We start from the raw sequence: 25,445 nt of genomic DNA on the forward strand, positions 1-25,445 counted from the left end.
CAGGTCGCTTCTGAAAAATAGCTATATTGCTCAGTGGGCCTTACCTGGTAAAATAAAAAAAATGTTTTAGCTTAGCTTAGGTGTGCGTGCACAACACCCTGGATTGTCTGTAATTGCCACACCATTCTACAAGTTAGAGAGTTCTCTGATTGAGAGATGAGCATGCTAAAAGGGCCTTTTGAACATTACCCTATATAAACATTGGTGTCACCTGAGATTACCTCTCAAAAGTCAAAGTGATTTCTTGATCAAATAAACTTTTGGACCGCGCTCATCTCTACTGTTAACAGCCATGAGCCAGTGACAGAAATGACACAGTCATGTGACGGGGGCGAATTTATTCACATGACTATCATGGTTGACTTCCACAAAAAGTGGCATTCGTGTTATTGACCTGATAGGGATGGTCGGCTGAGTCAACTTCCAACCAGGATTTGAACTCGCGGCCTTCTGATGGTGAGCCACTCGCTCCTCCTGATGAGCCAACCTTGCTGGAGAGATGGACTGTAGAACCATCCAGTGTCAACAAAATGGGAAAATTTGAAGAGGATACTGTTTACAACTGACACTGAATCACATTCCTGTTTCCAAATATACCTTACTACCATGAGCCTCATAGTTCCGTATCTTCAAGAACCGTTCAAACCCAGACCATTATTAACCAGGGTCCCATCTGCTGTTGATTCTGCACCATATCCTCGCGTCTCAGGGCAAAACGCCTGTCGCAGAAAAAGAGGTCACCAAACTTTAATTTCCTTTCTACTTTCACGCGACCTCGAGTCATTCCCATTGGCAGAATTAGATTATTATTTTAACCTTTCGACAAAAAAATGTGCCATGCGAGTGAGGTCCTTATTTAATTAGCTTGCCAGCCCTCTTTTCACCCAGCTACCAGACAGCATGTGTTTCATTTAATTACTTTGAATTATCTACTTATCTGTGGTGTCTTAATAAGTATTCCCAGAGTTCCGAGAAATATAGCATAGGCCATAACCACAATCCGGGGTGGGGGGGGGGGAACTTTCTGCTGTGAAATAAAGTTCTTGAAGTCATATTTTGTCTTCGTTACCACAATAACAACAAACTTGATGTCTAGTTGAGGTGTCTCTTACAATACAAAGTAGTGATGGGTCTCACCAAGTAAATATTAAATTAATTAATATATCGTGTGTTTCGCTATTGTAAAACTTACAAAATAACGGATCAAAGGAACAAGAGTGATATAGTATAAATATGTTTTCAAGTCCATAGGTCTCAGATAGGAATAAGTAAACCTGATTATGGCAGTCTCATATACAACTCTAATAACAAGCATCCTGATCAAATGTTTACCGTGACCATCCAGAATTATTCGCTAGGTTCGAGTCCGTTTTTTTTATTCTCACGGCTGAGGAGAGAATTGAAAAATGAATGAGAAGACAATATTTTGACACACGTCTGTGCAGGCATCAGCAAACTGTGACGAACCCAAAATAAATTCTCTCTCTCCGCACATGGGACATCTTCCTGCCTGCGGAAAATGATGCTTTATGTTTCACTCGTCACAGCTGCAGGGCTTTATTTCAGAGGTGCTAGTTCCGAAGTCGAAGTCAAAGTGATTTCTTACTCGAATGAGCAATGAAGCAGTGCTCATTTCCTGTTGACAGCCTTGCGGAGCCAGTGGTGGAAATTGTACATTCCTGTGTCGGGGGTGAGTCTCTTCATCAGACAAACCTCCGTTGACCTCTCCAAAAACTGTGATTAATTTCACAGGGCCCCGGAGCAATGATGGACAGGGGTCAACCCCCCAACCATGATTTGAACTCGCAGCCTTGCGATCATGAGCCTCTCGCTCGACCGCTGAGCCACATGGTGGCAAAGTGCTGGCTCGGAACTCAGCCAAAGTGCATCCACCCCTTGAGCCTACGAGCAACTCTCGGCTAAAGCCAGTTCAAATCAGACCCCTCCTTGAGCAGCAATCAGAACTAGGGGACCGGTATCATCATTTGGTGCCGATGCGTGCGACGTGAACCATCTGGAGCCACCAAATTACACTTCTGTGTGCATTGTATTTACGAGAATGGGTGGTGCACAAAAGGCTCGCTGTCACCACACTGGTATCGAGAACACACGGGGGATTTGGCTTATAATTTCCTTATCAGCTCTCTGCTGGCACATTCTGAGCCAAGCACATCATCATCATAATAATATACATATCAGACCACGTGGTGAGGCTGTTTGTTCATGTGTATCCAGTAATTATTGCAGACAACCATATGTTATGTCTGTAGGTAATTGGAAAATGTAAGTTAAAATATTTATTTCATTACAAGAATGTACTCGTATGTGTTATTTGTATCACTTTAAAATTATTTTACTTACAAGATATTTGTTTTTATTTCATTGTCTTTGATAATTAGTCCTCCAACAAATTATTAATTATACATGATACATCTATGCAATACTTTAAAACACAACTGCACAATGTGGGTTGGATGAACAAAATCATACATGGTGGTAAAGTTTCCCAATTTAGCACCATCCACACCATTTGCTACTGCTGGTATAGATACTGCTGGTATAGATACTGCTGGTATAGATACTGATGGTATAGATACCAGCAGTAGCAAATTGTTAATCTACAGGCATGATATGTGCATCATCGTGAGAAATCTAAAAGTACCAGAATACTTGGAAGGGTAAATGTGTCCAGTCTTCAAATGCATTGTGGAAAGTGCTCACAATGCAACATTACGTGCCTTGTTCCTGTAAATAAACATTTATAGCTGTGATATGTTTCTTCTGGGTTCTTAAAGTTGAAGGGGTTTCCATTGGCTTCATAGGGAATTGGCTGAGTGGAATGCCTTTTGTAAATGAAACATATATAAGCCTAACTATATCCTGTTTCCACCACGTGTCCATAAAATGTTTTTGGCCCACTGACTTTTCAGACCATTGTTACCCAACAGCATGTAATATTATTGGTCGTACGGTGCGAAAGAAGTTCAAGATACATGGGTCTCATCAGCAGTCAGGATTGTGAAATAAATACTGGATTTTTTTTTATAAACAGTTGCTGAGCACAGCCCTCAAAGCCCAAATTGCGAAGCGGCCAACAATGAACAACACTATCGAAGTTGTCGTTGATTAGAGTTGACAGATGTTTTTGGCAAGGGCACACAACTCAAATCACAGGCCACGGTTCAACACCATAAACAAAAGCAATATGCAGTACTATGGCTAATAACCTTCCATTAAAAAAAATAAACTAATTCTATAATACACATTGTTGAATGTTACTGGGCTGGATAATGCACTGCTTTAAGAGACTATGCATTACGGAAAATGCGATAGGAGCCAGTTTCCACTTTTAGCCGGCAAGGTGGCACAGTGGTTACACTTGTGCCTCACAGCAGGGAAATATTGGGTTTGATTCCTGACCAGGGCGCCTCTCCTGTTCTGCATGGGTTTCCTCCGGGTTCTTAGATTTACTCTCAAAGCCAAGAGGGAAGAAAAAAAACCCCGTACAATGTAAAGAGTATTGGCCAAAAACATGCCAATGCTGAATAATAACCTGAAAATTACTCATTTGGGATTACATATAGCATTATCATCCTCGACTTCAAACACTTGGCAGGACCCTGCTGAAAAAGAATTGAGAATCAATGAGACTGTCCTGGCTAAACAAGCGATATACTACGACTAATAACAAGAGTACAAAGAAATGCGAACATCTCCAGCAGTATTGCCTGCCGGATCATCAGGGATACCTAACCTCACCACAGCCCAAATATACCTTATTGTGGTGCATGTGTGATGCGCAGCAGCACAGCAGTTATGGTGCAGCACTACGAACCCGGAAACAACTACCGCTCACGGCCAACATCAGTGACGAATATCTGAACCGGCTCCTGGGCCTCCCCTAGGTCTACTCAGCCTCAACTGGGTACCTGGCACGGTGTGTATTAAGCATTGTCAGGAGGGAGACAGAGGCGGCCAGGCGTAGTACTGGCCACCCACCCCCTTGTGTGCCGTGATGGCTTTCATAAGTGTTCGCGAGTAGCACTTGCCCCAACAGTCTGTTACAGGCTATGAGGGGGATCTTTGTCTTTGGGTGCCACGCAAAGCGGTAGCGTAGTAGTTAGCGAATTGTGCTGTAAACCCCAGCGACTCGAATTCCCTTGGAGAACATCGGTGGCACGTGGCCTCTGAACTAATTATTACCTGGCACGGTGTACAAACACAACTCATGGAGCGGCGAAGGCAACCGGGCATGGTGCTGACCACATCACACCCCTTCATGCACTGTGCCAGCCTTTAATAGCTGCTCGCTAATCCACTTGCTCCAACTGTCTGGACATATAGGGGGCCATAGTGAGGTTCTATTTTTTTATACTGTCCCCCTCTTTGTTTCCCATGAGATTATTTACGCTCTACGATGAACGATACTTGCACAAAACGTTGCATTTTGATGTTTTTTTTTTAAGTTAGCGTCATTGACGAACGCGTGCAAGTTTTTTTTTCACTCCTGGTTATCAATCGGATGTTTCACGAAACACCACCGCGCCGTTTTTCCTCCGAGAGGTACAAAAGACGCCGCCGAATACCGACACCAAAATCACAACGCAGGATTTGGGAAGAGGTGGGGGGGGGGGGGAAGAGGTGGTGGGGAGTGGGGAACTGCAGTGCTGCTGTTGGGCGGTGTAAGGGGAGTGAAATGCCTCGCTGAATCGCGCGCGATTCATGACGCATGAGACGTGGGCGCGGAGGGGGGTAGTGATTGGCGGGGGGGGGGGGGCATCGCGAATGCACGAGGACAACCCTCGCCCGTGCGCGCGCCATCAAAACGCATCCGCGCTGACCTCCGTGAGTGGGAGCTCACCCCGGATTCGCCAACTTGCCCAACGCAGTGTCGGCGGCGTCGTTTGCTCGACTTCCCCTACAGCCCCCCCCCCCCCCCGAACGTCATCAGAAAATAAAATAGCGGCGGCTTTGACGGTGGCAAGACGAGCTCAGATCACTCCCGCCCGCCCTGTCCGTCCGTCCACTTTCGAGATTTAAATTGCGGTAAAATAACGCCCTTTAATTGTCGTGAAAGAAGAGAAAAAAATGACGATTTAATCTCGGCGCACACGCGCCCGTCTCTAGCCGAGGGTGGGGGGGGGGCAGGCGCACTGGGGTTGGCATATCCCGGCGTAAGTGGAGGCAAACTTCAGAAGTTTAGAGCGTGGCGAAGGGACGTTAAGAAAGACGGGAGATGACAAGTCACGTGGGCAGGGAAGCATGGGGGGAGGAAGTGAAGCTTTGATCTGGCATGGGTGTCAGCATGTCACGTCGGAACTTCGACTCTGTACTGCAAAAAAGTAAAATCGCTTTCTCCAAAATACCAGGGTTTCAGACAGCGCGAGAAGCCTTCTAAGATATTTAAAAGGGGTGGATTTAGATGGGAAGAATAGTCCTACGCGGCGTTGAGAAGTCTGCCTGACAGGGTGAGCCAACACCCTGCCTTGTCCTCACGAACTGAAACGCTCCTGTAAGTGCCATAATGAATGTTGAAATAAGTAATATTTAAAAAAAAACTTTTTTTTAAACACGCTTTAATGAAATGTACCGTACAAGTAATGGCAGAACTCCATGACTCCATGAAGTGGCCCCGAAGCTTGCCATAACGTAAAGGACCGTGGTGATTTACAGCCGTCAGTTGAGCGTGGACAATTAGACCCAAGCCGAAACAACATATAAAAATATATATATATTTTTAATGATAGAATATAGTATTGTCATCAGTATGACATAAGTATACCAAGTTTTTAGTCGAGACCATATTGGGAAGTGGGTTAAAATTGAGTTACAAGATTTGAGGATACAACAACAGAGTGAGTTAATAAAAAAAGCGTGTAAAAACGCGACCCGCGTGGAACAAAGAACTATAACCGAGCAACACAATCTGCTTAAGAGCATTACACTTTCATGTTTAAGGTCGATTCACACCGACTATACACGTGACATTTTTCTTGACAATGTTTAAGTCTCACTGTCCCGGTAGATGCATTGTTTTGTTGTATTACTTCTCTGAAATCGCAGCTCTTGCTTTAAGGCGGAGGAGGGGAATGCCCTAAACAATTAATGCAGAATCCCCCCTGCACATGAAGGCACAAGTTCATTGTGCTGTGTGTATGATTGTGCAAGAACGGAACCCTGGGAGATGCTAATGCTTGGCTGCATTCCCATTCATCGCACACATCAGCAGTGTCACGAGCAATGCCCGGCCATTTACAACCTTTCAGTGAAAGGTTGTACATGCGCTAATGTGCATTTTTGTGTAATAGCTCATCATCAATCAAAACAGGGCAGATGCTTAAAAAAAAACTGATCACTAAGTAGGCAAACAGCTCATTAAACAGCGCAGTAAACGCAGAATGCCACATCAAGGCATACATGCCACACGAGCAGCGAGGCCCTTTAAGATTACATGGAAATCAATAGTGCTCTTTTCTGAAGTGTTTCACAGGGATGCGATCAGATGCCTTCATTAGCGTTTAGCGACGTGCGCATTTCAACGTTTGTCGAACGAGGCCACACGTGACACTGTGGGATTGCTGCGCGCAGTCTTTAACGCCGCACGCGCCCTCCAATGCTACGCGGCTGTTTCAAATCCATGATTTGTTTTTCTCTTCCAAGTGTGTGATTATTTTTTTATTCGCGTAATACCAATTAAGTGAATAAAGCGCATCAACTAAAAATAAATCATAATTATATTGTGCCATGTTGAATTCTAAAATAGATGGGTTCAATTTATTTTAATTAGTGACCGTTGGCCATTTAGCAAATTTGCAGTTATGGCTCCAGCCTTCTTCGATGTCTGCAAGGATATAGCAAGGGGAGGAGGATGATGGCACGGAGCACCTTGTTACGTCCCAGCCTCTGCCCACGTGGAACACAGACAGCCAATACAATCAATGCAATTCATGATCGTGACTGATCTTTCGGTCTTCCGTTTGTTAATGAGGCAGCTGTTATTCGGGGGATGGTTAACCTGACGGTTTGCCTTGAGGCAGTGCCAGAAGGGACGATCCGAGAGAACTGCACAGTCCCCCTTCACCGAGACCGTTACAATCGCGCGCCAAGTAAACAGTTCACAAAAGTAAAGGCATCTGGACACGCTGTCCGAATTGGTGAAAACGGAGAACTGCTATGGGTACGAATAACACTGGTGCAGCGTGGGTTAGGAAACGTGACATAGGAGTTGACGCCGAGGCAAATGCTGCGTTTTTTTTGTCAAGCGCTCCGAGAAATTGTGGACACAACACAATGCATCAACATGTGCGTATGGAACTCGTGCGCATAACCGTGACACGATGTGTAAATGTGCACAAACGAGGGAATATACTCGCATGATGAGCAGTCAAAAAAGTATGAACATTTGCCTTCAGAAAGTCACACCGACCTTGCGCTACGTTAATTTAAAACTCCGCGTTTTAAAAGCCATAATAATACTAATGATACGCAGTACATTGCGGATGTGATTAATGTATACATGATATATACACACATTATACAACATAATGCATTGGCACGACTTTAACAAACAACTTCCCACGTCCCTTACCAATTCCGCTTTATGACAGAAATGTACAAGGGAGCAACATTTCCGGGAAATAGCCACGGCTATTCATCAGAATTGCTCCTTCTACTCCTATATTCTGGTGAAGGGGCTTTGCCTCGAAATGTCAAAGTACCATACATATATATTTTTGTTATAAACCAGTAGTAATGACGAACAAGATTAATGTTTCATACATTTTGACATATATATAAATGTGCCTTACTGCTTTTTGCATCCCTTGTGCAACGCTATTCAAGGCAGTTCAACACGTAGGCTTATACCAGGCCCGATATCAGTGGCGTACAACATTCGAGCAGCAAGTGGAGATGCAGCAGCAACTGCCCGTAAACGTGTCCGCAATGATCTGCATAATGCCCGTTTGGTCCCAAATGTTTCCTTTCACTTACATGGTTATTAAATTATTTCCCTTCTCACACCCCCCACCCCCATTCACAGAGAGATAGGGATTTATGACACCAGGGGGCATGCCTGACTCGCTCTTTTGTGAGTCTTCAATTCTCACCACCCCCCCCCCCGCCCCACGGGAGTGATGGAGACGAAGCCCTCCCCCCCCCCATCCCTCCCACTTTGCTCCCCATCTCTCGAGTGCATGGCACTCACACACTCGTGCCCAGACCGACTCACTCACTTGCGCCACAAACTCACTCGCTCGCTCTCTCTCTCACACACGCACTCATGCAAATTCCACGGCTTCTCTCACGCCGGACCGCTCGCTCACGGCGCTCGCTCACAAGGGCGGCGTTTCTCACCTTCCTGGACGGCCTGGAAGGGGTTGTTTCCGTCCACGTACTTGACGGAGTAGGCAATCTTCTCGCTCTGGAGAATCTCGTCGTTGCCGTTGATGTCCGACACCGCTTGGCCGAACACCTCGGCATCCTTGGTGGCCGTTCGCTCGAACACGGCGCCTGCACACGCGCGCACGCACGCGCACGCACGGGCACACACGCGCACGCACGGGCACACACGCGCACACACGCGCGCGCACACACGGGCACGCGCGGGCACACACGCGCACACACGCGCGCGCACACACGGGCACGCGCGGGCACACACGCGCACGCACCACGCTGGCCTGGGGGGGTTCTCCACACTCGGCACCGAGCGCTTCTCCGCCTCCTCCACACCGCGCCGCGCAGTGCGTGTGGCATGTACAACGCCGTGTTGGTATACCACTGCCCCGTATATCCCCCAGAAACCAAATCAGCCAAAACGGTTTGGAATGATCTCGTGTTCATTATGAATAATTGTGTTGAATTTACACATCATTCAACCTTACCAGCGAAATTATATTGTGTGTGTGTGTGTGCAACGCTCGTATGCCATCATTTGGTAGGAGAGGCAACTCGGAGGCCTGTCTGATACGAATCAGCGGCACCTTCAAACTCGGTGCGGGGAGGAGGCATATGCAGCGGGCACGACGACATTTCAAACCAGCAAAACGATCCGCATAAATTACGCGCAAGCAACAGTCGGATAGCGCCATTCAGCGATTGCAATGACGTGCACTGCATTCGACGTTCGCTTCAAAGGCTCTTAATTAATATTCGTGACATTTGTAGCTTCTATTAATTATTTCTGCAATGTTCCCTGCGGTGAATGTTCTAACCGTGTGTGTGTGTGCGCGCATATAACCGCGTTGACAATGCATTGCCATGCTATAATTTGGTCTGTCCGTGGCGCTTTTTGCCCGTTCGGCAGCTCGCTCGCTGTCCCGCTCGCTCGCACATTCGCACAGCGCAGAGGGCGAGCGCGGCTTGCCGTAAGAAGTTGGTGACATGTGCACACTCGTACTAATTGTCACCTTCGACAGCGGGCGCGTGAACAGAAGAAAAAAAAAAACGTGGCCAAGAAAGCAATGCAAATGTTGCCCAGCAGAGCGAACAAAGAGCATCTCTGAGTTGCAACGTCGCCTCGAGTTGCCATTAACCCCACCGCAACAATTCGCCACGTCGATACACGCACACGTTCGCCTGTGAATTCCCTGTGCGCACGACCGCGATGCCTGGGCTAACGTGACACTCGGCCCCGGGCGCTGTGATGGCAATCTCGCGGTCGGCGTGCACGCGTTGTTGTCCCTGTGCCATGCGTTGAGTGGGGTGGGCAAGGCTGTTAGAGCTGCCACCTTCAGTGCTCCCGAGCGCCACCCACCCACCCACCCCCCCCCCCCCTCTCCGTATCTCGCCTTCCCTCGACGGTAGCAGGGCTCACACAACAAGCGAGCCAGACTGGGTGGCTATACAGGCAAGTCCGTACAGGGTATGCGACGCCCGTTGCAATAATATATGGGGGCGATATTTAGTCCATCGTAAGAGTTAACGCACGGACGGGCTGGTGATGCCCGCCGAGCTCATCTCACAGGCTCCTTTAGGTGCGTGTATTGCAAACGCATCGGTGTCGTGGCTACGGGGTGGCATTGGCTTTGCCGTCACAGACACGCACACACGGAGTCATCACGCCGTTGTATCCGCGCCATCGTCAGTCGGAGGCAGGCAGACCACTGTATGCAGGAATTCAACTGCGAGAAGATACCGAAGCGTACGATGACGACGGCTTTCGCTCGGAGAATATTAAACGGGGAGTTGTTCTGGCAGCATCTTCGTTGGCACGTTAAATCTCAAAGGATGAAAAGGATCATTGGCACAAGCGGCTGTTTAAAATTCTGAGAGCGAACGACGGGCGCTCAGATCCGCCCGTTTTACAGCAAATTAACGCGAACGCGCCCCGTTCGCGGCGCTGCCGGAATGATCTGAACTCGGTGCGCGGTGCCTACTCGCAGTGCAGCAGTTCACTTACGTTCCACTCGCTGCTGCTGCTGCGAGCGGCGCGCGAAAACATTCGCGATCGCAACATAACGCGCAAATTAACCCCAAAACAGAACCTCGCACGAGCAGTCAGAGCCTTCGATCCTCAGCCCTGTGAAATTACAACGACAGAAAAAAAACGCATTCCTCTGCAGGACCCCCCCGTCCTCTTGAACCAAGCGCAAAGCACAGACACGCGACGGCACGCACGCTCGCTCGCTCGCTCGCTCACACCGCCGCGCAGAGCGGAGCACGCACCTATGTGAATGATGGAGTCGCCGATTGCCACGGAGCCGTAGCAGCTCACCACGATCCCGAGAGCGAGCAGAAAGCGAGCTCCCAATACTCCCATTGCATCGCCCGTCTCCTCTTCCAGCGAAGCTCCGCAAGTTTCACCCGCAGGACGAACGAGACGCGACTCGGGCGCTCACGCCGCTCCGATCCTCCGCCGGTGTCTGTGAGCGCCGAAACATGCGTAACACGGCATCCGAGGGGCGACTGAGCTCAGCAGCGATGCGCCGGTGGCGGCCGAGCAGACATTGCCAGATGCTCTCGCAGCGAGCGCAGGTCACGTGCTCATTCTCTCGCGCGCGCGCTCTCTCCCGCGCGCGCGCTCTCTCTCTCTCTGTGTGTCTCGCTCTCTCCCGCTCTCTCTCTCTCTCGCTAGATTTTTTTTGCGGGATGCGCGTCCTCGTGGTAAAGGCGGACGCGCTCCGTCTGACGGCCGGCGCGAGTCAGGCGCGGTGGTGCAAGCAGCTTGCAGGCGGCGCGCGCTCGTGGCGGAGAAGCAGGGGCGGGGAAGAGTGGAGAGAGAAGAGGGGGCAGGGGTGGGGGAGACACACACACACCAGTGTGCACGCTAAGCAGGAGAGGAGGAGTGAGAAAGAAAAAAGACGAAAAAAATGAACAGTGCTGTTTTCTTTCGCGGCTTCTTCTGAGGCTCGCCTCGATGCGCTGCGATGAGTGTGTGAACACGCGCACTCGATATTACTAAATATATTACAAGGGGTGTACTAGATATTATAATAGTTATTGTATGCTTGGAGGCACCTGTATCCCCGCGCTTAACGGTGCAATTTGGCGTCGAGGGGTCTCTGTGAACCACCCCATGGCAACGCGCGCACAGTTCAGGAAGGAGCACGGGGATGGGATGGGAAAAGTGACGCCACTCGCTGAACGTCAACTGGAGAAGACGTTAGCGCCTCCATAAATTACTTCCATCTTGACCTTGAAGCACAAAACAACGAGGCAATGAACCCCCGCCGCTGCCACCAGCCTTCCCGCCCTGCGCGTTCAGTAACGGCGCGTACACTCCACTTGGCACTGAGGCAATTTCGAACGCGCGCCGGGTGTTGCGACTCTTCCGAGCGCAGTTGGGAAGGGTGCGCCAAGGCGATATGCTGCATCGATCAGCACTCCGGTGTCTGCGTTAGGAGGAGCCTCGGTGGGGCGAGCCGGCTCAGCGCGCGCCGGGTGAACGATGCCTTCCCAGCCATCGGAGTCGCTTCGATCCCAGCATCAGCGACATGTTTCCCCCAGTGATTCCTCATCCCGGGGCCCCTTGTTCAATTCAAGCGCGCGGCGGCAAATCAATGTTGACGTAAGCGGCATTGATGGCGGGCGGGCGGGGAGGAGCGGGCGTGGGCACGGGCGGGTCCCCGCGCGTCTCGGCTCGGGCGACACGGAGAGCAGCCGACCACGCGGGCGGCGCGAGACATTTTTGCTCGATGTGAAATTAACGATACGAACAAAACAAAAAAAGGTTTGAAGATGGTTTCGCAGCCGCTGCAGCTGCTGTTGCGATTCGACGCCGATAGCGCGCACGAATTGTTGACGGTTGATTTGACCGAGTTCCTTTTTTTTCCCCTCCTTTTCGCACGTTTATTATTTATTTCTGTCTCGTAAGGGGTCAATGCGTCGCGCGTTATGGATTTGCGTCGACGGAGATTAAAAGTCTCTGCGAGGTGGCACTCTTCCTTCACCACGTTGTTTCGTCGCGACGCTCAGCGGCGCGGCGCGGTTCCGTAGACCGTGATGGTTTTATGGGAACGCTTCGCAAACACGTTATCTATTTATTCGCGTATTGATTTCGAGCCAATTGCATAATGGCTGGCTTTTATTTAACGTGGGATGCTGCGGTGGTGGAGGGGTGGTACGAATGCGCGACCGTTCGTGTGCACGCGTGTGTGCGTGTGTGTGCGCGCGTGATGGGGAGCGGTAGTGTAGCCGTTAGCACACTGCGCTATGAACTCGGTGACCCGAGTTCGATCCCCGACCATCGCCAACACCAGTGACGATTATCTAAAAACGGTCCTGGGTCTTCTCTAGATCGACTCAGCCTCAAATGAGCACCTGGTGTGATGTGTAAGCAGATGCAATAGGGAGACAAAGGCGTCCGGGCGTGGATGCTGGCCACCCACCCTATCACGTACCGCGCTGACCTTAATAGGTTCTCGCCTACAGCACTTGCCCCAACATTCGCTAAGGCTACTCGGGTGATTTTTTTTTTAAATCTTTGTGCGCGCGCGCGCGCGTGTGCGCGCACGCACGCACGCACGCACGCGGCGGGAATGGTAATGCGCTGGTGTCTGCTGCACGTGACGCCAGGGCGGGCTGCAGCTGCACGACGCACCGTGGCAATGGATCCGAGGATTACCCGCGGGCCGGGGTTGTGCTGCACGCACACGGCCACCGGGGGCCCCCGCGCGGCGCGCGGCGTGGATCTGATCTACTACTCCGGTTACTTCGCTACCCGTGGACCATGCGCGGTTTGTATGGCGTAGTGGGGAGTAACGAACGGTCGGTCGGTCGGTCGGTCGGTGTGACGCGGGTCTCGCGGTAAGCTCGTTCACGCTTGTTGTCGAGGTTTCACGGTTGGAATCTAGCCGCCCGCCCTGATTATCACTGCGGGTGTAGTAGCGGTGATAAACGCGCGCCGTCTTCATCACGGTGGGGGGACGCGAAACATCCCCTGACGTCATTTTCATGCGTAGTGCCGTTCTTCTTCGTGCGGCTGATGTCGATGTTGGAGCAACAATTAGAAATTTACATTTCTGAAAAAAACTATGGAAGTGCTTAGTCGTGCACCGGCGTACGAAATTTGCCGGAATTCGACAATTACGGCACAAATTACTCAATTGGGATTATACACACACAGAAGCAGCAGCAGCAGCAATCCTGGCAGACTAAATGCCCCGGGTCACTCTTGCAAATGAGACCCCACCGTGGCCTCTTGAGTTGTCCTCGCCTGGTTAAGCCCTATAAACTTAATGCGGTGAGGGGGGGGGGGGGGCTGCCGCACAGCGCTGTGCCCCAAGGACGGGGAAACCCAGGGCCCACGCGAGAGGAGCCGAGCCGGCCTGCGCCGTCCGGCGAGCCTGGTGCTGAATACTAATGCAACGAGCGCGCACTCCGTCTATCTGGTCAGTCCCGTCTGACTCTGTCGCGTAACCGCACTGTGCATCCGCCTCGTCGTTCCACCGCCCAGTCCTCTCTCTCTCTCTCTCACTCGCTCACTCGCTCGTACGGTCAAATATCTTAAAGTCTGCCGCTGTCCTACTGGCGGAGTGTCGCTCTCTCTCTCTCTCTCCCTATCTGCGTCTGTGACAATCAAAGCCATCAGTGCTGTGTTGAAATTAATTACCCACAAATGCAGCGTCTGCATAACATCACGTCGCAGCTCGCCGAGAAGGACAGCCCGTAATTGCTGCGTGCGATATACACGAATGCAATGTTCTGAAGTTAAAAAGCGCTCAAAAAGGAACATGTTGACGCCTCCAGATTAAACATTCAAATAATTCCGCGCACTGGCGAAAACTCGCATCACCGCGCGCTAAGTAGAATTATTATATTTGCCCAAAGGCGCACCGGTGACGCAAATCATAATTTTAACACGGAAGCCTATTCCCCCCAGAGGTGACTAAAACGATATTGTATTATATGCCATGCATTTATGTATGTATGGTAATTTGAGCAATTAAGCATACTCCACGGCTGCACCGGAGGTACGCGTGTTGCCGAGGCCATGCCCGGGCACGTGCACTCCGACACCGAGGCACGAGTACTCAATTGTCCCGAAGGCGAGCAACTCGGGAAAAGCCGGCAAGAACCAGCATCGCGTGCCACGCACGGCTCGGCCGACGCGCCTCTCACGGTCAACGCTGGCACACGCTCTCTCCGGGCTGAGCTCGTTTGCACCCGCGGCAGTAGAGTTCTGTTCCACACGCAACCTCTTCATCACCCCCCCCGCCCCCACCGTCCCCAGCCGCCGACACGCAGTTCATGCGCGTAATTACCAAAAGGCTGTGATTTAATAATTCAGGTTTTTTTTTTGGGTTAGGTCGCCTACATATGAATGTTTGTCACGTCAACGGAACATGCCAATTCGTTACCAGTATAGCACAACGGTGCGGAGAGTAAATCCACAACATGTAATTTCTGAGTACGAGGTTTCGCCAGTAATTACAACCAGCATCATCAGACGGCAGCCAGAAATTTACACGATCTAACCCCCCCCAGAAAAAAAAAAACCTGTATTATTGATGATATTTGTCGCGAAAGCCTACCGTGTTAGACTGCACATTTTTCTCTGAATTAGACCTTAAAGAGCCTGTGAGTTCTGCTCACCTAAAGAGTGGGCGCGTGACTGTTCCTGTCAGTGGGTGCTCAGCGCTCACCACGTAAACGGGGATAATGAATCTGAATTAGCCGTCACACACCACGGACACACAAATAAATGTGATACAATCAGTAGCATGGCTGGGCTTTGCCCACTTTCCATCGCGTTTGGCATCGAACTTCACGGGAAGCAAATTTTTTGGTTCTCCCGATAATTAATTAATTACTCGGCTCACCGACGCTATATACGACGTGATTGGAAGAAAACCCAATTTGTGTCCTCTTTTGCAATACTTTGTAACGGGGAGGGGTTGGGGGGGGGGGGGAGATCCCCATAACTCTCCTAAAGTTTGACCTACATGAACAACCCATGAGTGTAAAGGGGTGGAAGAAGTTCGCCTAATTAAAACCCAAGCCAGATAGATCAAACGGTTCCAGCCCAAAATATTGAGACACAAACCAGTGCCTGGCAGCTACCCTTCAGCGTCCATAGACGCAGTTACGGGCTTCACGAAGACAAACACTTCTCGGAAGTTATTAAATACACCGTGCACAGGAAGGTCTCAGAGTACCCGCGTACGCGGACCGGCTCATACGCGAGCGACCCCGATTCGTGCTCACACTTTGTGTGACTCGTACGTTCGCTACACGCCCGGGGTGGAAAGCGAGGAGTCAAATAACACCCCCCCCGCTCCCCCTTCCATCACGCGGACGTGGATTTGAAGGAGTTTAACCGTATCGCCCACGCACGGAACGAGTGCAAAACAATATCGTGTCTTCTAATCTAGTTGTTAATAATACATAGTGTTAATAATATATAGTGTTCTATCTGACCTGGGCGCTACCGATGATTAGTGAATCATTTACCGTACAGTATTGTACTTTGTTAAACACGTATGTACATGTATATGCATTTTATATACACTTGCATTTCATATAGGCAAAGCCCAACTTAAGCGAATTCACGCTTACGCGGGGGTATATGGAACCCAACTCTCGCCGCGTACTCTGAGACCTTACTGTATTATATATATAATAATTATTGCAACTTTTTAATTGATGTTGCTAGCAGCCTCTTGCAATTAACGGGGAGGACAAGCATTTGCCCCAATTGTATTGTTCATTTTAGCTAATGCACACAGCATATTTGCAGGGCTTGGCATTTTATGTAACTCGGCTCTTGTGGCGGGCATCACATCATTTATCGGCTGATCTATTTCTAGCTGGCCTCTTTGTTGGACATTTGTAATGTGTTTTTGTCAGATATTGTTTGCAAGTAGTGTGTATGTTATTAGTTATGTTTAAATGCATTATATTCCGAAAGAATGCCAACATAATACAGTGCAATATTTTGAGATTTAACAATGTCCTTCGATATTTTGATGCAAAATTAAAGACATCACTAAGTATTGCTTAACACTGATGAGAATGAAAATCATATTTTTTACACTCAATGCAATCCCTGTAATTGGCCAATTGATTTAATTTAGTGCAGCATTAACTGTATGTGTGGAACATGCTAAAATCAATGCTTAAAATATAATTATTTTGGATGGGAGATTGTAATTGCCGTTATTCTCACATAAAAAGGCGTTTTACGATTGGCCCTGTGCAGTGTATATGTCTGTGCGTATTTATGTATGCAGTTGAATAGGCTACATATTGCTTATAACAATTATCATTGTAGGATGTTAACTAACAAATTGACTTGCACATCTTTTTCTTCATTTAAATGTGTAATTCTCTGACATTAAATAAGCAAATCCCTGCTATTTAATATGTTACAAGAACCAAGTACACTACAGTATTTCCTCGTTATTCGTGAGGGATACATTCCGGAGATGCTCGTTAATAGCAAATTTCGCGTATATAAGCTATTCAACGCATGACAATGATCATAATAGCACGAAAAATTGGTTTTAATAACCAAGGTAAATACGCATAAATATTAAATTATTGAATAGTATCATCATGAGGCCTCCTTTGCCAGTACCAAAATATAATAATAGTGTGCGCCTTTTGGCGTCTTCTGGTCAAACACCGTAAGCGACTAGGCTCTAAGGAAAGCCGTCTCTGGTGTGGACCAATCAATTTCAAGGGCAATGCATATATTATCAGAGTGTGTTTTTTTTGTTTGCATTCTGATCGCGGGTATTGTGGTTAATGTAGACATGATTCCTTGTAAAAAAAGGTTTAAGTTTTGTTGCCAGAAAAAAGGAAAAAAAACTATTATCATATTGAAATAGTAGTGTATAGAAGGATGCCGTAACGATGATCTAATCGCTTTCTCTCATCACCTTCACTCGTTACTTTGTTACTAATAACTTTATCTCATAAATTTCTCTCATTACTGTATCTCTCATCACTATCTCTCTCACCACTTTCTGTCACCACATTCTCTCTCATCACTTTGTCTCATCACTTCATTTAACTTTTCTCTCTCTCTCGATATGGCAGTCGTGTAGAGTTCCAGATGTCATTCGCAGATAGACAAAACCGTGGATAGCGAGTTCCGCGAATAAGGAGGGAATGTTGTACAGGCAGGAACGTGGCTGTTTCTTTTTCATCACTCAAATGTAATGGGTAGGTTGACAAAAAAGGCATTTTACAAGCTCTAAACTTTTATGTGAAAAGAAAGAGTGCATATGGAGCGGAACATATTTCAGAACGATTAAGCAAATAGACAGAAAAAAACATGCTTCCCTCTCGAGGCGGGTCTACTTACAACCAAACGATTGGTCAGCCTGGCTGGTGATCAGGTACACAATTCCATTTAGGCACTTTCTGCCCAATTAAAAGTTTATCCGGTGACTTGGACAACAGCAGATATGCACACGTTGATTGTTTTTGCACATTTAGTGAGTTCAAGTGAACATCGCACTAGAACTGATTTGCTGAGGGAACACCACGAGCATTTTGTTTCGTCGAGTCAGCGGCTCAGCACAGATGCAGTGCCATTGCAGGATGACTGGCAACGTGCACACGGGAGAATATTAAAATTAAGACAATGTGGCGTATTTCTACGCGAGACGTGGAGTGTTTGCCGTTAGAAAACGTGGGCATTTCCTGCAAAGTAAAGTGCTCCAATTTGCCTTTGCTATTATCGAAACGTGCTATGCCCGTTGTGCAGGCAATTACATAATTGGTTAAACCTTCATATTAAATTATCCACTAGCCGCGAACTGGCAAGAGCAGGTACAGTTTAATGCGAAGCACTCCTTGTGCAGTGAAGGAGCTGATCCGAAACGTGTCCAGTCAACGGGAACATCCTGGTGTTGCGTGCCAAGGCCTTTGCTGTTGTACTTGTGTCAAAGTTAAATACCAGCAAGTGTCACTGTAGACAAACTGTGGGTTGGACTAAGACCATCTTGTGTTTTCACATGTTACATATACTTTCACCATTAACTGAGAAACAGCTATCCCAGCAGGACTTTGTTTTCATTTACACAACTAATGGATAGCTCCTTGCGCAGACGTTCAAAATAACCTATTGGCTTACTCCAAGCATTCGCAAAACATACAAACTAATCTTGTTGTTGTTGTTGCCGCCGTTTGGACTAACAGCACGGGGTGATGTAAGCCAAAACAGTGGCTAAAGTTCACTGCAAACAAATCAATCTGTGGAAGTGCGAGCCAACAACGAGTCATAGCTTAAGTTCAAACAGGGAGCCTTTATTTTGCAGGCACGATTGACACCGTGTAGCATTCCCGCGCAATGCTTAGGCTGAGCACGATTAGCCAACAAAAAATAAACGTGCGAAGGAAGCCTAATTATTCATCGTACTCGTGACTCCATCCGGTAATGGGCTTCATCTGTAGATGGATGCAGTAAGCATTTGCTCCTCTATGTGTCTCCCAAGATCTGTAAAGATGCCACGGGGTAGCGGCACATTGCCGCGCGTCGTTTTTTGTTCACCAAAAACGCCGACCTTCCTATTTGTTCTTTCCCGCACGAACGCCGATCGCGCGAACGCATTTCGCGACCAGAGTCCGACCCAAATGGTTTACTGTCGGCTTCAGCAAAGGAGGTCGGAGGCATCGTCTCCGCGTTGCCCACGTCATCTCTTGCACTCTCAAATTGCGCCGTGATATGGCGGAGCGTGACAGCCTGCACACACACACATACACACACACACACCGCATTGCGGTACACATCCATCCATGCATGCGCGCGCGCGCGCGCCAACTTACCGCCAGAACCCACGGCTCGTTTGTGACAAATAAAATGCGCACACGCCCTCGAACGCGGCCACAAGCAGGGCAACGGTGTTTCGCCCGTGGCCATATGCGGTGACGTGGTCAGTTCAGAATAAATCGCAGCGTGGGGCTCCTGTTAATTGTGCACAATCACTTATTATAGTCGGGCATCCCTCCCCCCTTCTGCATACAAATACACATTCAGTGGCACCGAGCTTGCTCTTAAATTATACGTTGGGTGCTTATTTCATGGTTCATTTATTTTACATTTTGTGAAGAAGTATTTAAAAATGAGTGCATTTTGTGTGCTCCACGCAGAGGAATGCTCACGCATGCACAAGCCCAGTGAATGTATTCCGGCCGAACCAACAGCTGTCTGCTCGCACGTGATGTCCTGCTAATAATGTTCTGCATCTACCAACATTGGCCACCTCATGTTCCAATATCAAACAATGCACGGCAAAACAATATTTGCAGTAATTTCCCAAAAGTCACTTACATAGTGAAGTACTTCACACTTCTATAAATATCATCGGGTTAATGAAATGTATTCATGATTGTGCTATGATTTAATAAATTATCCGACTCGCCTGAGGATTTTGTTCAGGTCCCTTGGTGTGAAGTTTATTAAAAGGTAACACAACAATTATTGCTCTAAATATAGTTGATAATTGTTCCGTAATTTTCGCCTTCAAGCAGTGCGGTTATTGTATCGTTATTTTCTTTTTTGTTTATTCCGATGGCTTTTTTTACCGTTGAAGGGAGCCAGGATGTAGAAAAACTTGACTTCAATTTAGATGTGACCCGCCGTATGTTTTGAAACCGCTATTTGTTAACCCCCAATTGGCCACACGTGAATTGTAGAGCACTGAAAACATTTCATGAGATCAAGCATCACCACCCCCCCCCGACCATCTCCACGTCCCATGGATCAAATGAGATACAGCCAGGAGCGTCGCTGTTGCATAGATAAAAAAACAAAATTATATTCCTCTAACCTTACGCCAGTAATATTAAATATTGAAACGTCTGCATAGCAAATTAAATGTCCAAATTCCGAGGGCAATGTACTGTATGCAGTTAGAATGTTTAACATTTAAGGAATGCATGTAATTCAGGGGTGAATTGCCTTGCTGAGGTTAACAAAAAAAACTCTTAGAAGCAAGGCAACTTATCTTTGCATCGCTCATAGGGTCAACCGCTGCGCAACATATCCCAACCAGAGCTCACTGTTATACACACACACACACACGTAGTGGACTGTGTGCGCGCACATCATACAATTGAGATGATCAGCAGGTGGTCACACAACCATGTATTAAGTACAATCATGCTGTGTCCATTCAAACATTTATCCAGATTGGTGCCAACAATTGCACGGGTGACCGGTGCACGACTGAGTCATTAACAACATTACACTGCTCTTGGAAATGTCGGAGCCTTCAATTGATATCGTGGAAGTGCAGGCCCTCCTCCCAATTCTCACATCAGCCACATATCATTATAAGTGATCACTTATGATATTCTGTTTCCCAGGTGTTGCTGTGGTGTAATGGTGAGCACGCTGGACTTGCAATCCAGAGGTCTGTGGTTCACTTTAATCTGCAGGCTCAGTAACGTGCAAGTTTCTTAAATCAATTCGGCAGTATTCACTCAGCAGGGAGAATGGATGCACCACAGTGAGTCAACCAGCGGTTCGTGGCTAGTGAGGCTGAGTGTGCGTACCCCGACCTCGTCCAACACTTCCAACCAGAACTGAGGTGTGATGGGTTAGACCGCGTAAATATAAATGTGTCGTCGTAAAACCCGCCACCACCCGACACGTGCCGATTAGTGAGCCAGACAAATCTGTCTGTTGCCTGATGATGCTAGTTGTAATTACTGGCGAAACGCCGTGCTCGAATTGTCCATTTTGTGGGTTTACTCTCCAACACACCGGTATGCTGTTCTAGTAACGAATTTGCATGTTTTGTTTACGTGACAAACATTACTAATTTGCTGTGGCGGATGGTGGCGGGCTTAACAACACATTTACGTGATATAATCCAAAGACCTCTTATTATGGATAATATTGGTCGCGAAAGGCTACGTGTTAAACTGAAATCCAACCAGCATGGGAGAGTAGGCCGAATACCCTCTAGAGCTCGCTCTGGTGGAGACCCATCAACAATCGACTGAGCAAATAAAATCAGGGCTGCACCTTTTGCTTTCCTAGATAAGCATTTCCATGACGTGCCCTATTGCCTAGTAAAACAGTCAGACTCTTTGAAGCCAACCTATCGACTATTTAAAGTTTTTTTTTGACCAGGTAAAGCCCAATGAGCAGTACGGCTCGTTTCAAAAGCGACTGAGCTCAGCGATGTGGCTTATTACGTAGACATTTATCGCAGCCAAATACTCTCACAGCACCCGGAGAAAAATCCCACGCAACCACAGGGAGAGAGACACGCACACTCCAAATTGACAGGCGTCAGGGTCGGGATCGAAACCACGACCTTCTATATACTTGGCAAGGTAGGTAACATCTCGCCACCGTGGCAGCCCAAACTGAATGTTAGTGATTGGTGCTGTTTGTCCTGTATTATTGGTGCTGTTTGTCCTGTATTATTGGTGTTGTTTGTCCTGTATTATTGGTGCTGTTTGTCCTGTATTATTGGTGCTGTTTGCCCTGTATTATTGGTGCTGCTTGTGCTGTATTATTGGTGCTGTTTGCCCTGTATTATTGGTGCTGTTTGCCCTGTATTATTGGTGCTGTTTGTGCCGTATTATTCAAGAAACTCGGGACATGTTATTGGTGCTGTTTGCCCTGTATTATTGGTGCTGTTTGTGCCGTATTATTCAAGAAACTCGGGACATGTTATTGGTGCTGTTTGCCCTGTATTATTGGTGCTGTTTGTGCCGTATTATTCAAGAAACTCGGGACATGTTATTGGTGCTGTTTGCCCTGTATTATTGGTGCTGTTTGCCCTGTATTATTGGTGCTGTTTGTCCTGTATTATTGGTGCTGTTTGCCCTGTATTATTGGTGCTGTTTGTCCTGTATTATTGGTGCTGTTTGTCCTGTATTATTGGTGCTGTTTGTCCTGTATTATTGGTGCTGTTTGTCCTGTATTATTGGTGCTGTTTGCCCTGTATTATTGGTGCTGTTTGTCCTGTATTATTGGTGCTGTTTGTCCTGTATTATTGGTGCTGTTTGCCCTGTATTATTGGTGCTGTTTGTCCTGTATTATTGGTGCTGTTTGCCCTGTATTATTGGTGCTGTTTGTCCTGTATTATTGGTGCTGTTTGTCCTGTATTATTGGTGCTGTTTGTCCTGTATTATTGGTGCTGTTTGTCCTGTATTATTGGTGCTGTTTGCCCTGTATTATTGGTGCTGTTTGTCCTGTATTATTGGTGCTGTTTGTCCTGTATTATTGGTGCTGTTTGCCCTGTATTATTGGTGCTGTTTGTCCTGTATTATTGGTGCTGTTTGTCCTGTATTATTGGTGCTGTTTGCCCTGTATTGTTGGTGCTGTTTGTGCTGTATTATTCAAGAAACTCGGGACATGTTCTTGGTGCTTTTGCCCTGTATTATTGGTGCTGTTTGCCCTGTATTATTGGTGCTGTTTGTGCTGTATTATTGGTGCTGTTTGCCCTGTATTATTCAAGAAACTCGGGACATGTTCTTGGTGCTTTTGCCCTGTATTATTGGTGCTGTTTGCCCTGTATTATTGGTGCTGTTTGTGCTGTATTATTGGTGCTGTTTGCCCTGTATTATTCAAGAAACTCGGGACATGTTCTTGGTGCTGTTTGTCCTGTATTATTGGTGCTGTTTGTCCTGTATTATTCAAGAAACTCGGGACATGTTATCCATGCAATTGCATAATTAAATTCAACATTGTCTGAACTTGCTAAATCAGTAACTCAGGTACTCTTCAACATCACACTTCAAAATGTTACTACCCAATCGCGGCCTGTAACCACAGCACCTGCAATGTGCCCCATGTCGTCGAACCTCAAAGCTGAGCAGGCGTTTGAGCCCGGACAGTGCTTGAATGCGGGATCATCGTGGATACATTGTCAGCAGAGGGCAGGGTGAGAACATCGTTTGTTGTGCTGTACTATGCTCCAACGTGCTTTTTTTATCAACCATCCGATATCAGTTTAACACGTAGGCTTTCGCGACCAATTTCATCCATAATAGAGATTTTTGGGTTAGATCGCGTAAATATCTAAATGTGTCGTTAAAACCCGCCACCGCCCGACACAGCCAACAAGTAAGGGTTGCCACGTAAACAGAACGTGGCCAATTCGTGACTAGTACAGCACTAACCGGTGTGTTGGAGAGCCAAGCCTCAACATTTACAATCTTGGCTCTCCAACACACCGGTGTGCTGTACTAGCGACGAATTGGCCACGTTCTGTTTACGTGACAACCCTTACTAGTTGGCTGTGTCGGGTGGTGGCGGGTTTTAACGACACATCTATTCACGCAATCTAACCCAAATACCTCTATTATGGACAGCCTATATCAGCTCGGTGAAGCGAGATCAAAAATCCGCCACGACTCACACGGTGTGGGAAGGCCCTCATTCAGTAGCGGATAGACAAGGGGCTGTAACGTGCGCATGTGTCCCAATCACGGCCAGCTAAACATCCCGATTTCGCCCGAAGACGCCAAAGAAAAGTCTGAACTGCAACCGAGTGCCGCGGTTGGTGTGGTGCGCGTCACACTCACAACACGGGCGCTTGAGGATTTATGTCCTGCCATATTATTATTATTGTTGTAAAAAAAACACAATTTGCGGCGGGCTTGGAGGATTCTCAGCGCGCAGCGAAAGGAAACGCCGTCGGGGTGTGACTGGCGATCTTTTATTAAACCGCGAGGAGCGCGAGACTCGCGCGGCACGGACTCGTCAGCGGCGTTGGCGGGACACAAGTGTGGGTTCGTTGTGAGAGGGGCTAACGGAGGTGCCATTAATCATCCGAGGAGAGTTACAGAAAGCGCGGCTGTCACGAGCACTGGAAAGCAAAGCGCTGAAATTGCATTTGCCGAACACCGCCGCCGAGACGCAGTGCACGAGACGTGGGCACGATGCTCCCTCGTTGCTTTGCTGCCAGGATCGTGCCACTCTCTCTCTCTCTCTCTTTGGACGTGTTACTCGGAACATAACGTATGGATTTTATTTAGAAAGCCGCACTTAATGATCGTTACAACTGCAACAATAACAAGAAGGAAAATAAAAGCCACGTTATTCATGGCCAGATGACCAACCCACGGAGACAACAAGTCACGATTAGGGTGGAGGTGTGTCAGGTGAGAAGAAGGCGCTGCCTGAATCCCTCCACATTTTGGTGACCGTTTTGGAGTGGCCAATTTGGAGTAAAGGCTTCACGTAAATTTGAAATTCCAACCTCCCCTTGGTACCGGCGATACCAGAAAGACGCCGGAGTCGTACAAGCGTTTCACCAGTGCGTGTGCTAAGCTCCGTCACATGTTTATTTAAGCTCTTTTAACTTTAACCCGCTGTGTTTTGCCTCAACGTCAAAACACCGGTCTTGACGTGTGGAGGGATCGGCACCGCGGACGCCGGCCTAGAGGGCTCGATGCTCTACACACGTTCTTTTCTAACCGCTGACCTATTCACAGAGGTGTACCTCTATATTACTACTCCTATTTAATGAAGCGCATTTAAATCATGCCATTGCAGCAGTAGTGATCGATTTAACACATTAAATACGTTGATGAGGGCATCTGGGGAGAATTTTGTTTGTGGCTTTGTTTTTTCCCCAGTAATAAATTCAGTGAAGTCACCGTTTAAAATAATAATAATAAAGCATGTTTTATTTAGCTTTCACTGTCTCCCAACACTTTGAAAAATAAATTCCGACTATATTAGACACTGGAAACGAATCTTAATTAAGGGGATGGCACTTGCACTCTGGTGGAGCTGCTCTGGAAATAAATATTTAAATTATCTCTGTGAAGCTAATTATTTTTTGCACGGAAACATCACTGACTCGTATTTCGTCGCGTCTGAAATTCAGGAGCAGAACCAATTGAAACACACGAGCATCTTTGAAAGTTATCGTTTGTTAAACATAAATTTCACTAAATCATCGCACAACAACTACATAGACATGAGAACAGCACAAAACATTACTATACCCATTATTAAGGAGTGTGAATTGATAAAAAAAATACCATTTTATTTCAACAATATATTACAGACACAAAGATTTAAA

At 47.5% G+C, this 25,445-nt stretch overlaps 1 protein-coding gene and 1 long non-coding RNA gene across 11 annotated transcripts in view; one reads left to right on the forward strand and one right to left on the reverse strand.

Moving 5' to 3' along the window:
• LOC116940164 (glutamate receptor ionotropic, delta-2-like) overlaps positions 1-11,218 on the reverse strand; it is a 219,091-nt gene extending 207,873 nt beyond the window's left edge. For 5 of the 8 annotated variants that reach the window (XR_012941244.1, XM_032949509.2, XM_032949512.2 and 2 more), the window contains exons 1-2: positions 10,666-11,218; positions 8,356-8,511 (exon numbers count right to left, since the gene is read on the reverse strand). Coding sequence is in view for 6 of the 8 variants with exons in the window: in XM_032949509.2 (XP_032805400.1) it covers positions 8,356-8,511; positions 10,666-10,759 (250 nt within the window). In the remaining 2 variants the exon portion in view is untranslated. The other 3 variants (XM_032949510.2, XM_032949508.2, XM_076065555.1) reach the window with 2 other exon arrangements.
• Positions 11,219-11,741: 523 nt separating this feature from the next.
• Positions 11,742-25,445, forward strand: part of LOC142924096 (uncharacterized) — a 42,412-nt gene continuing 28,708 nt past the window's right edge. For 2 of the 3 annotated variants that reach the window (XR_012941245.1, XR_012941247.1), the window contains exons 1-2: positions 11,742-12,007; positions 13,015-13,175. This is a non-coding gene — a long non-coding RNA (uncharacterized LOC142924096). Of the gene's footprint in view, positions 12,008-13,014; positions 16,626-25,445 lie in introns of those variants that run through there. The other variant, XR_012941246.1, reaches the window with a different exon arrangement.

Source organism: Petromyzon marinus, chromosome 8, assembly GCF_048934315.1.
Source record: "Petromyzon marinus isolate PM22_M1 ecotype Great Lakes invasive population chromosome 8, UKy_Petmar_22M1.pri1.0, whole genome shotgun sequence".
Taxonomy (NCBI): domain Eukaryota; kingdom Metazoa; phylum Chordata; class Hyperoartia; order Petromyzontiformes; family Petromyzontidae; genus Petromyzon; species Petromyzon marinus.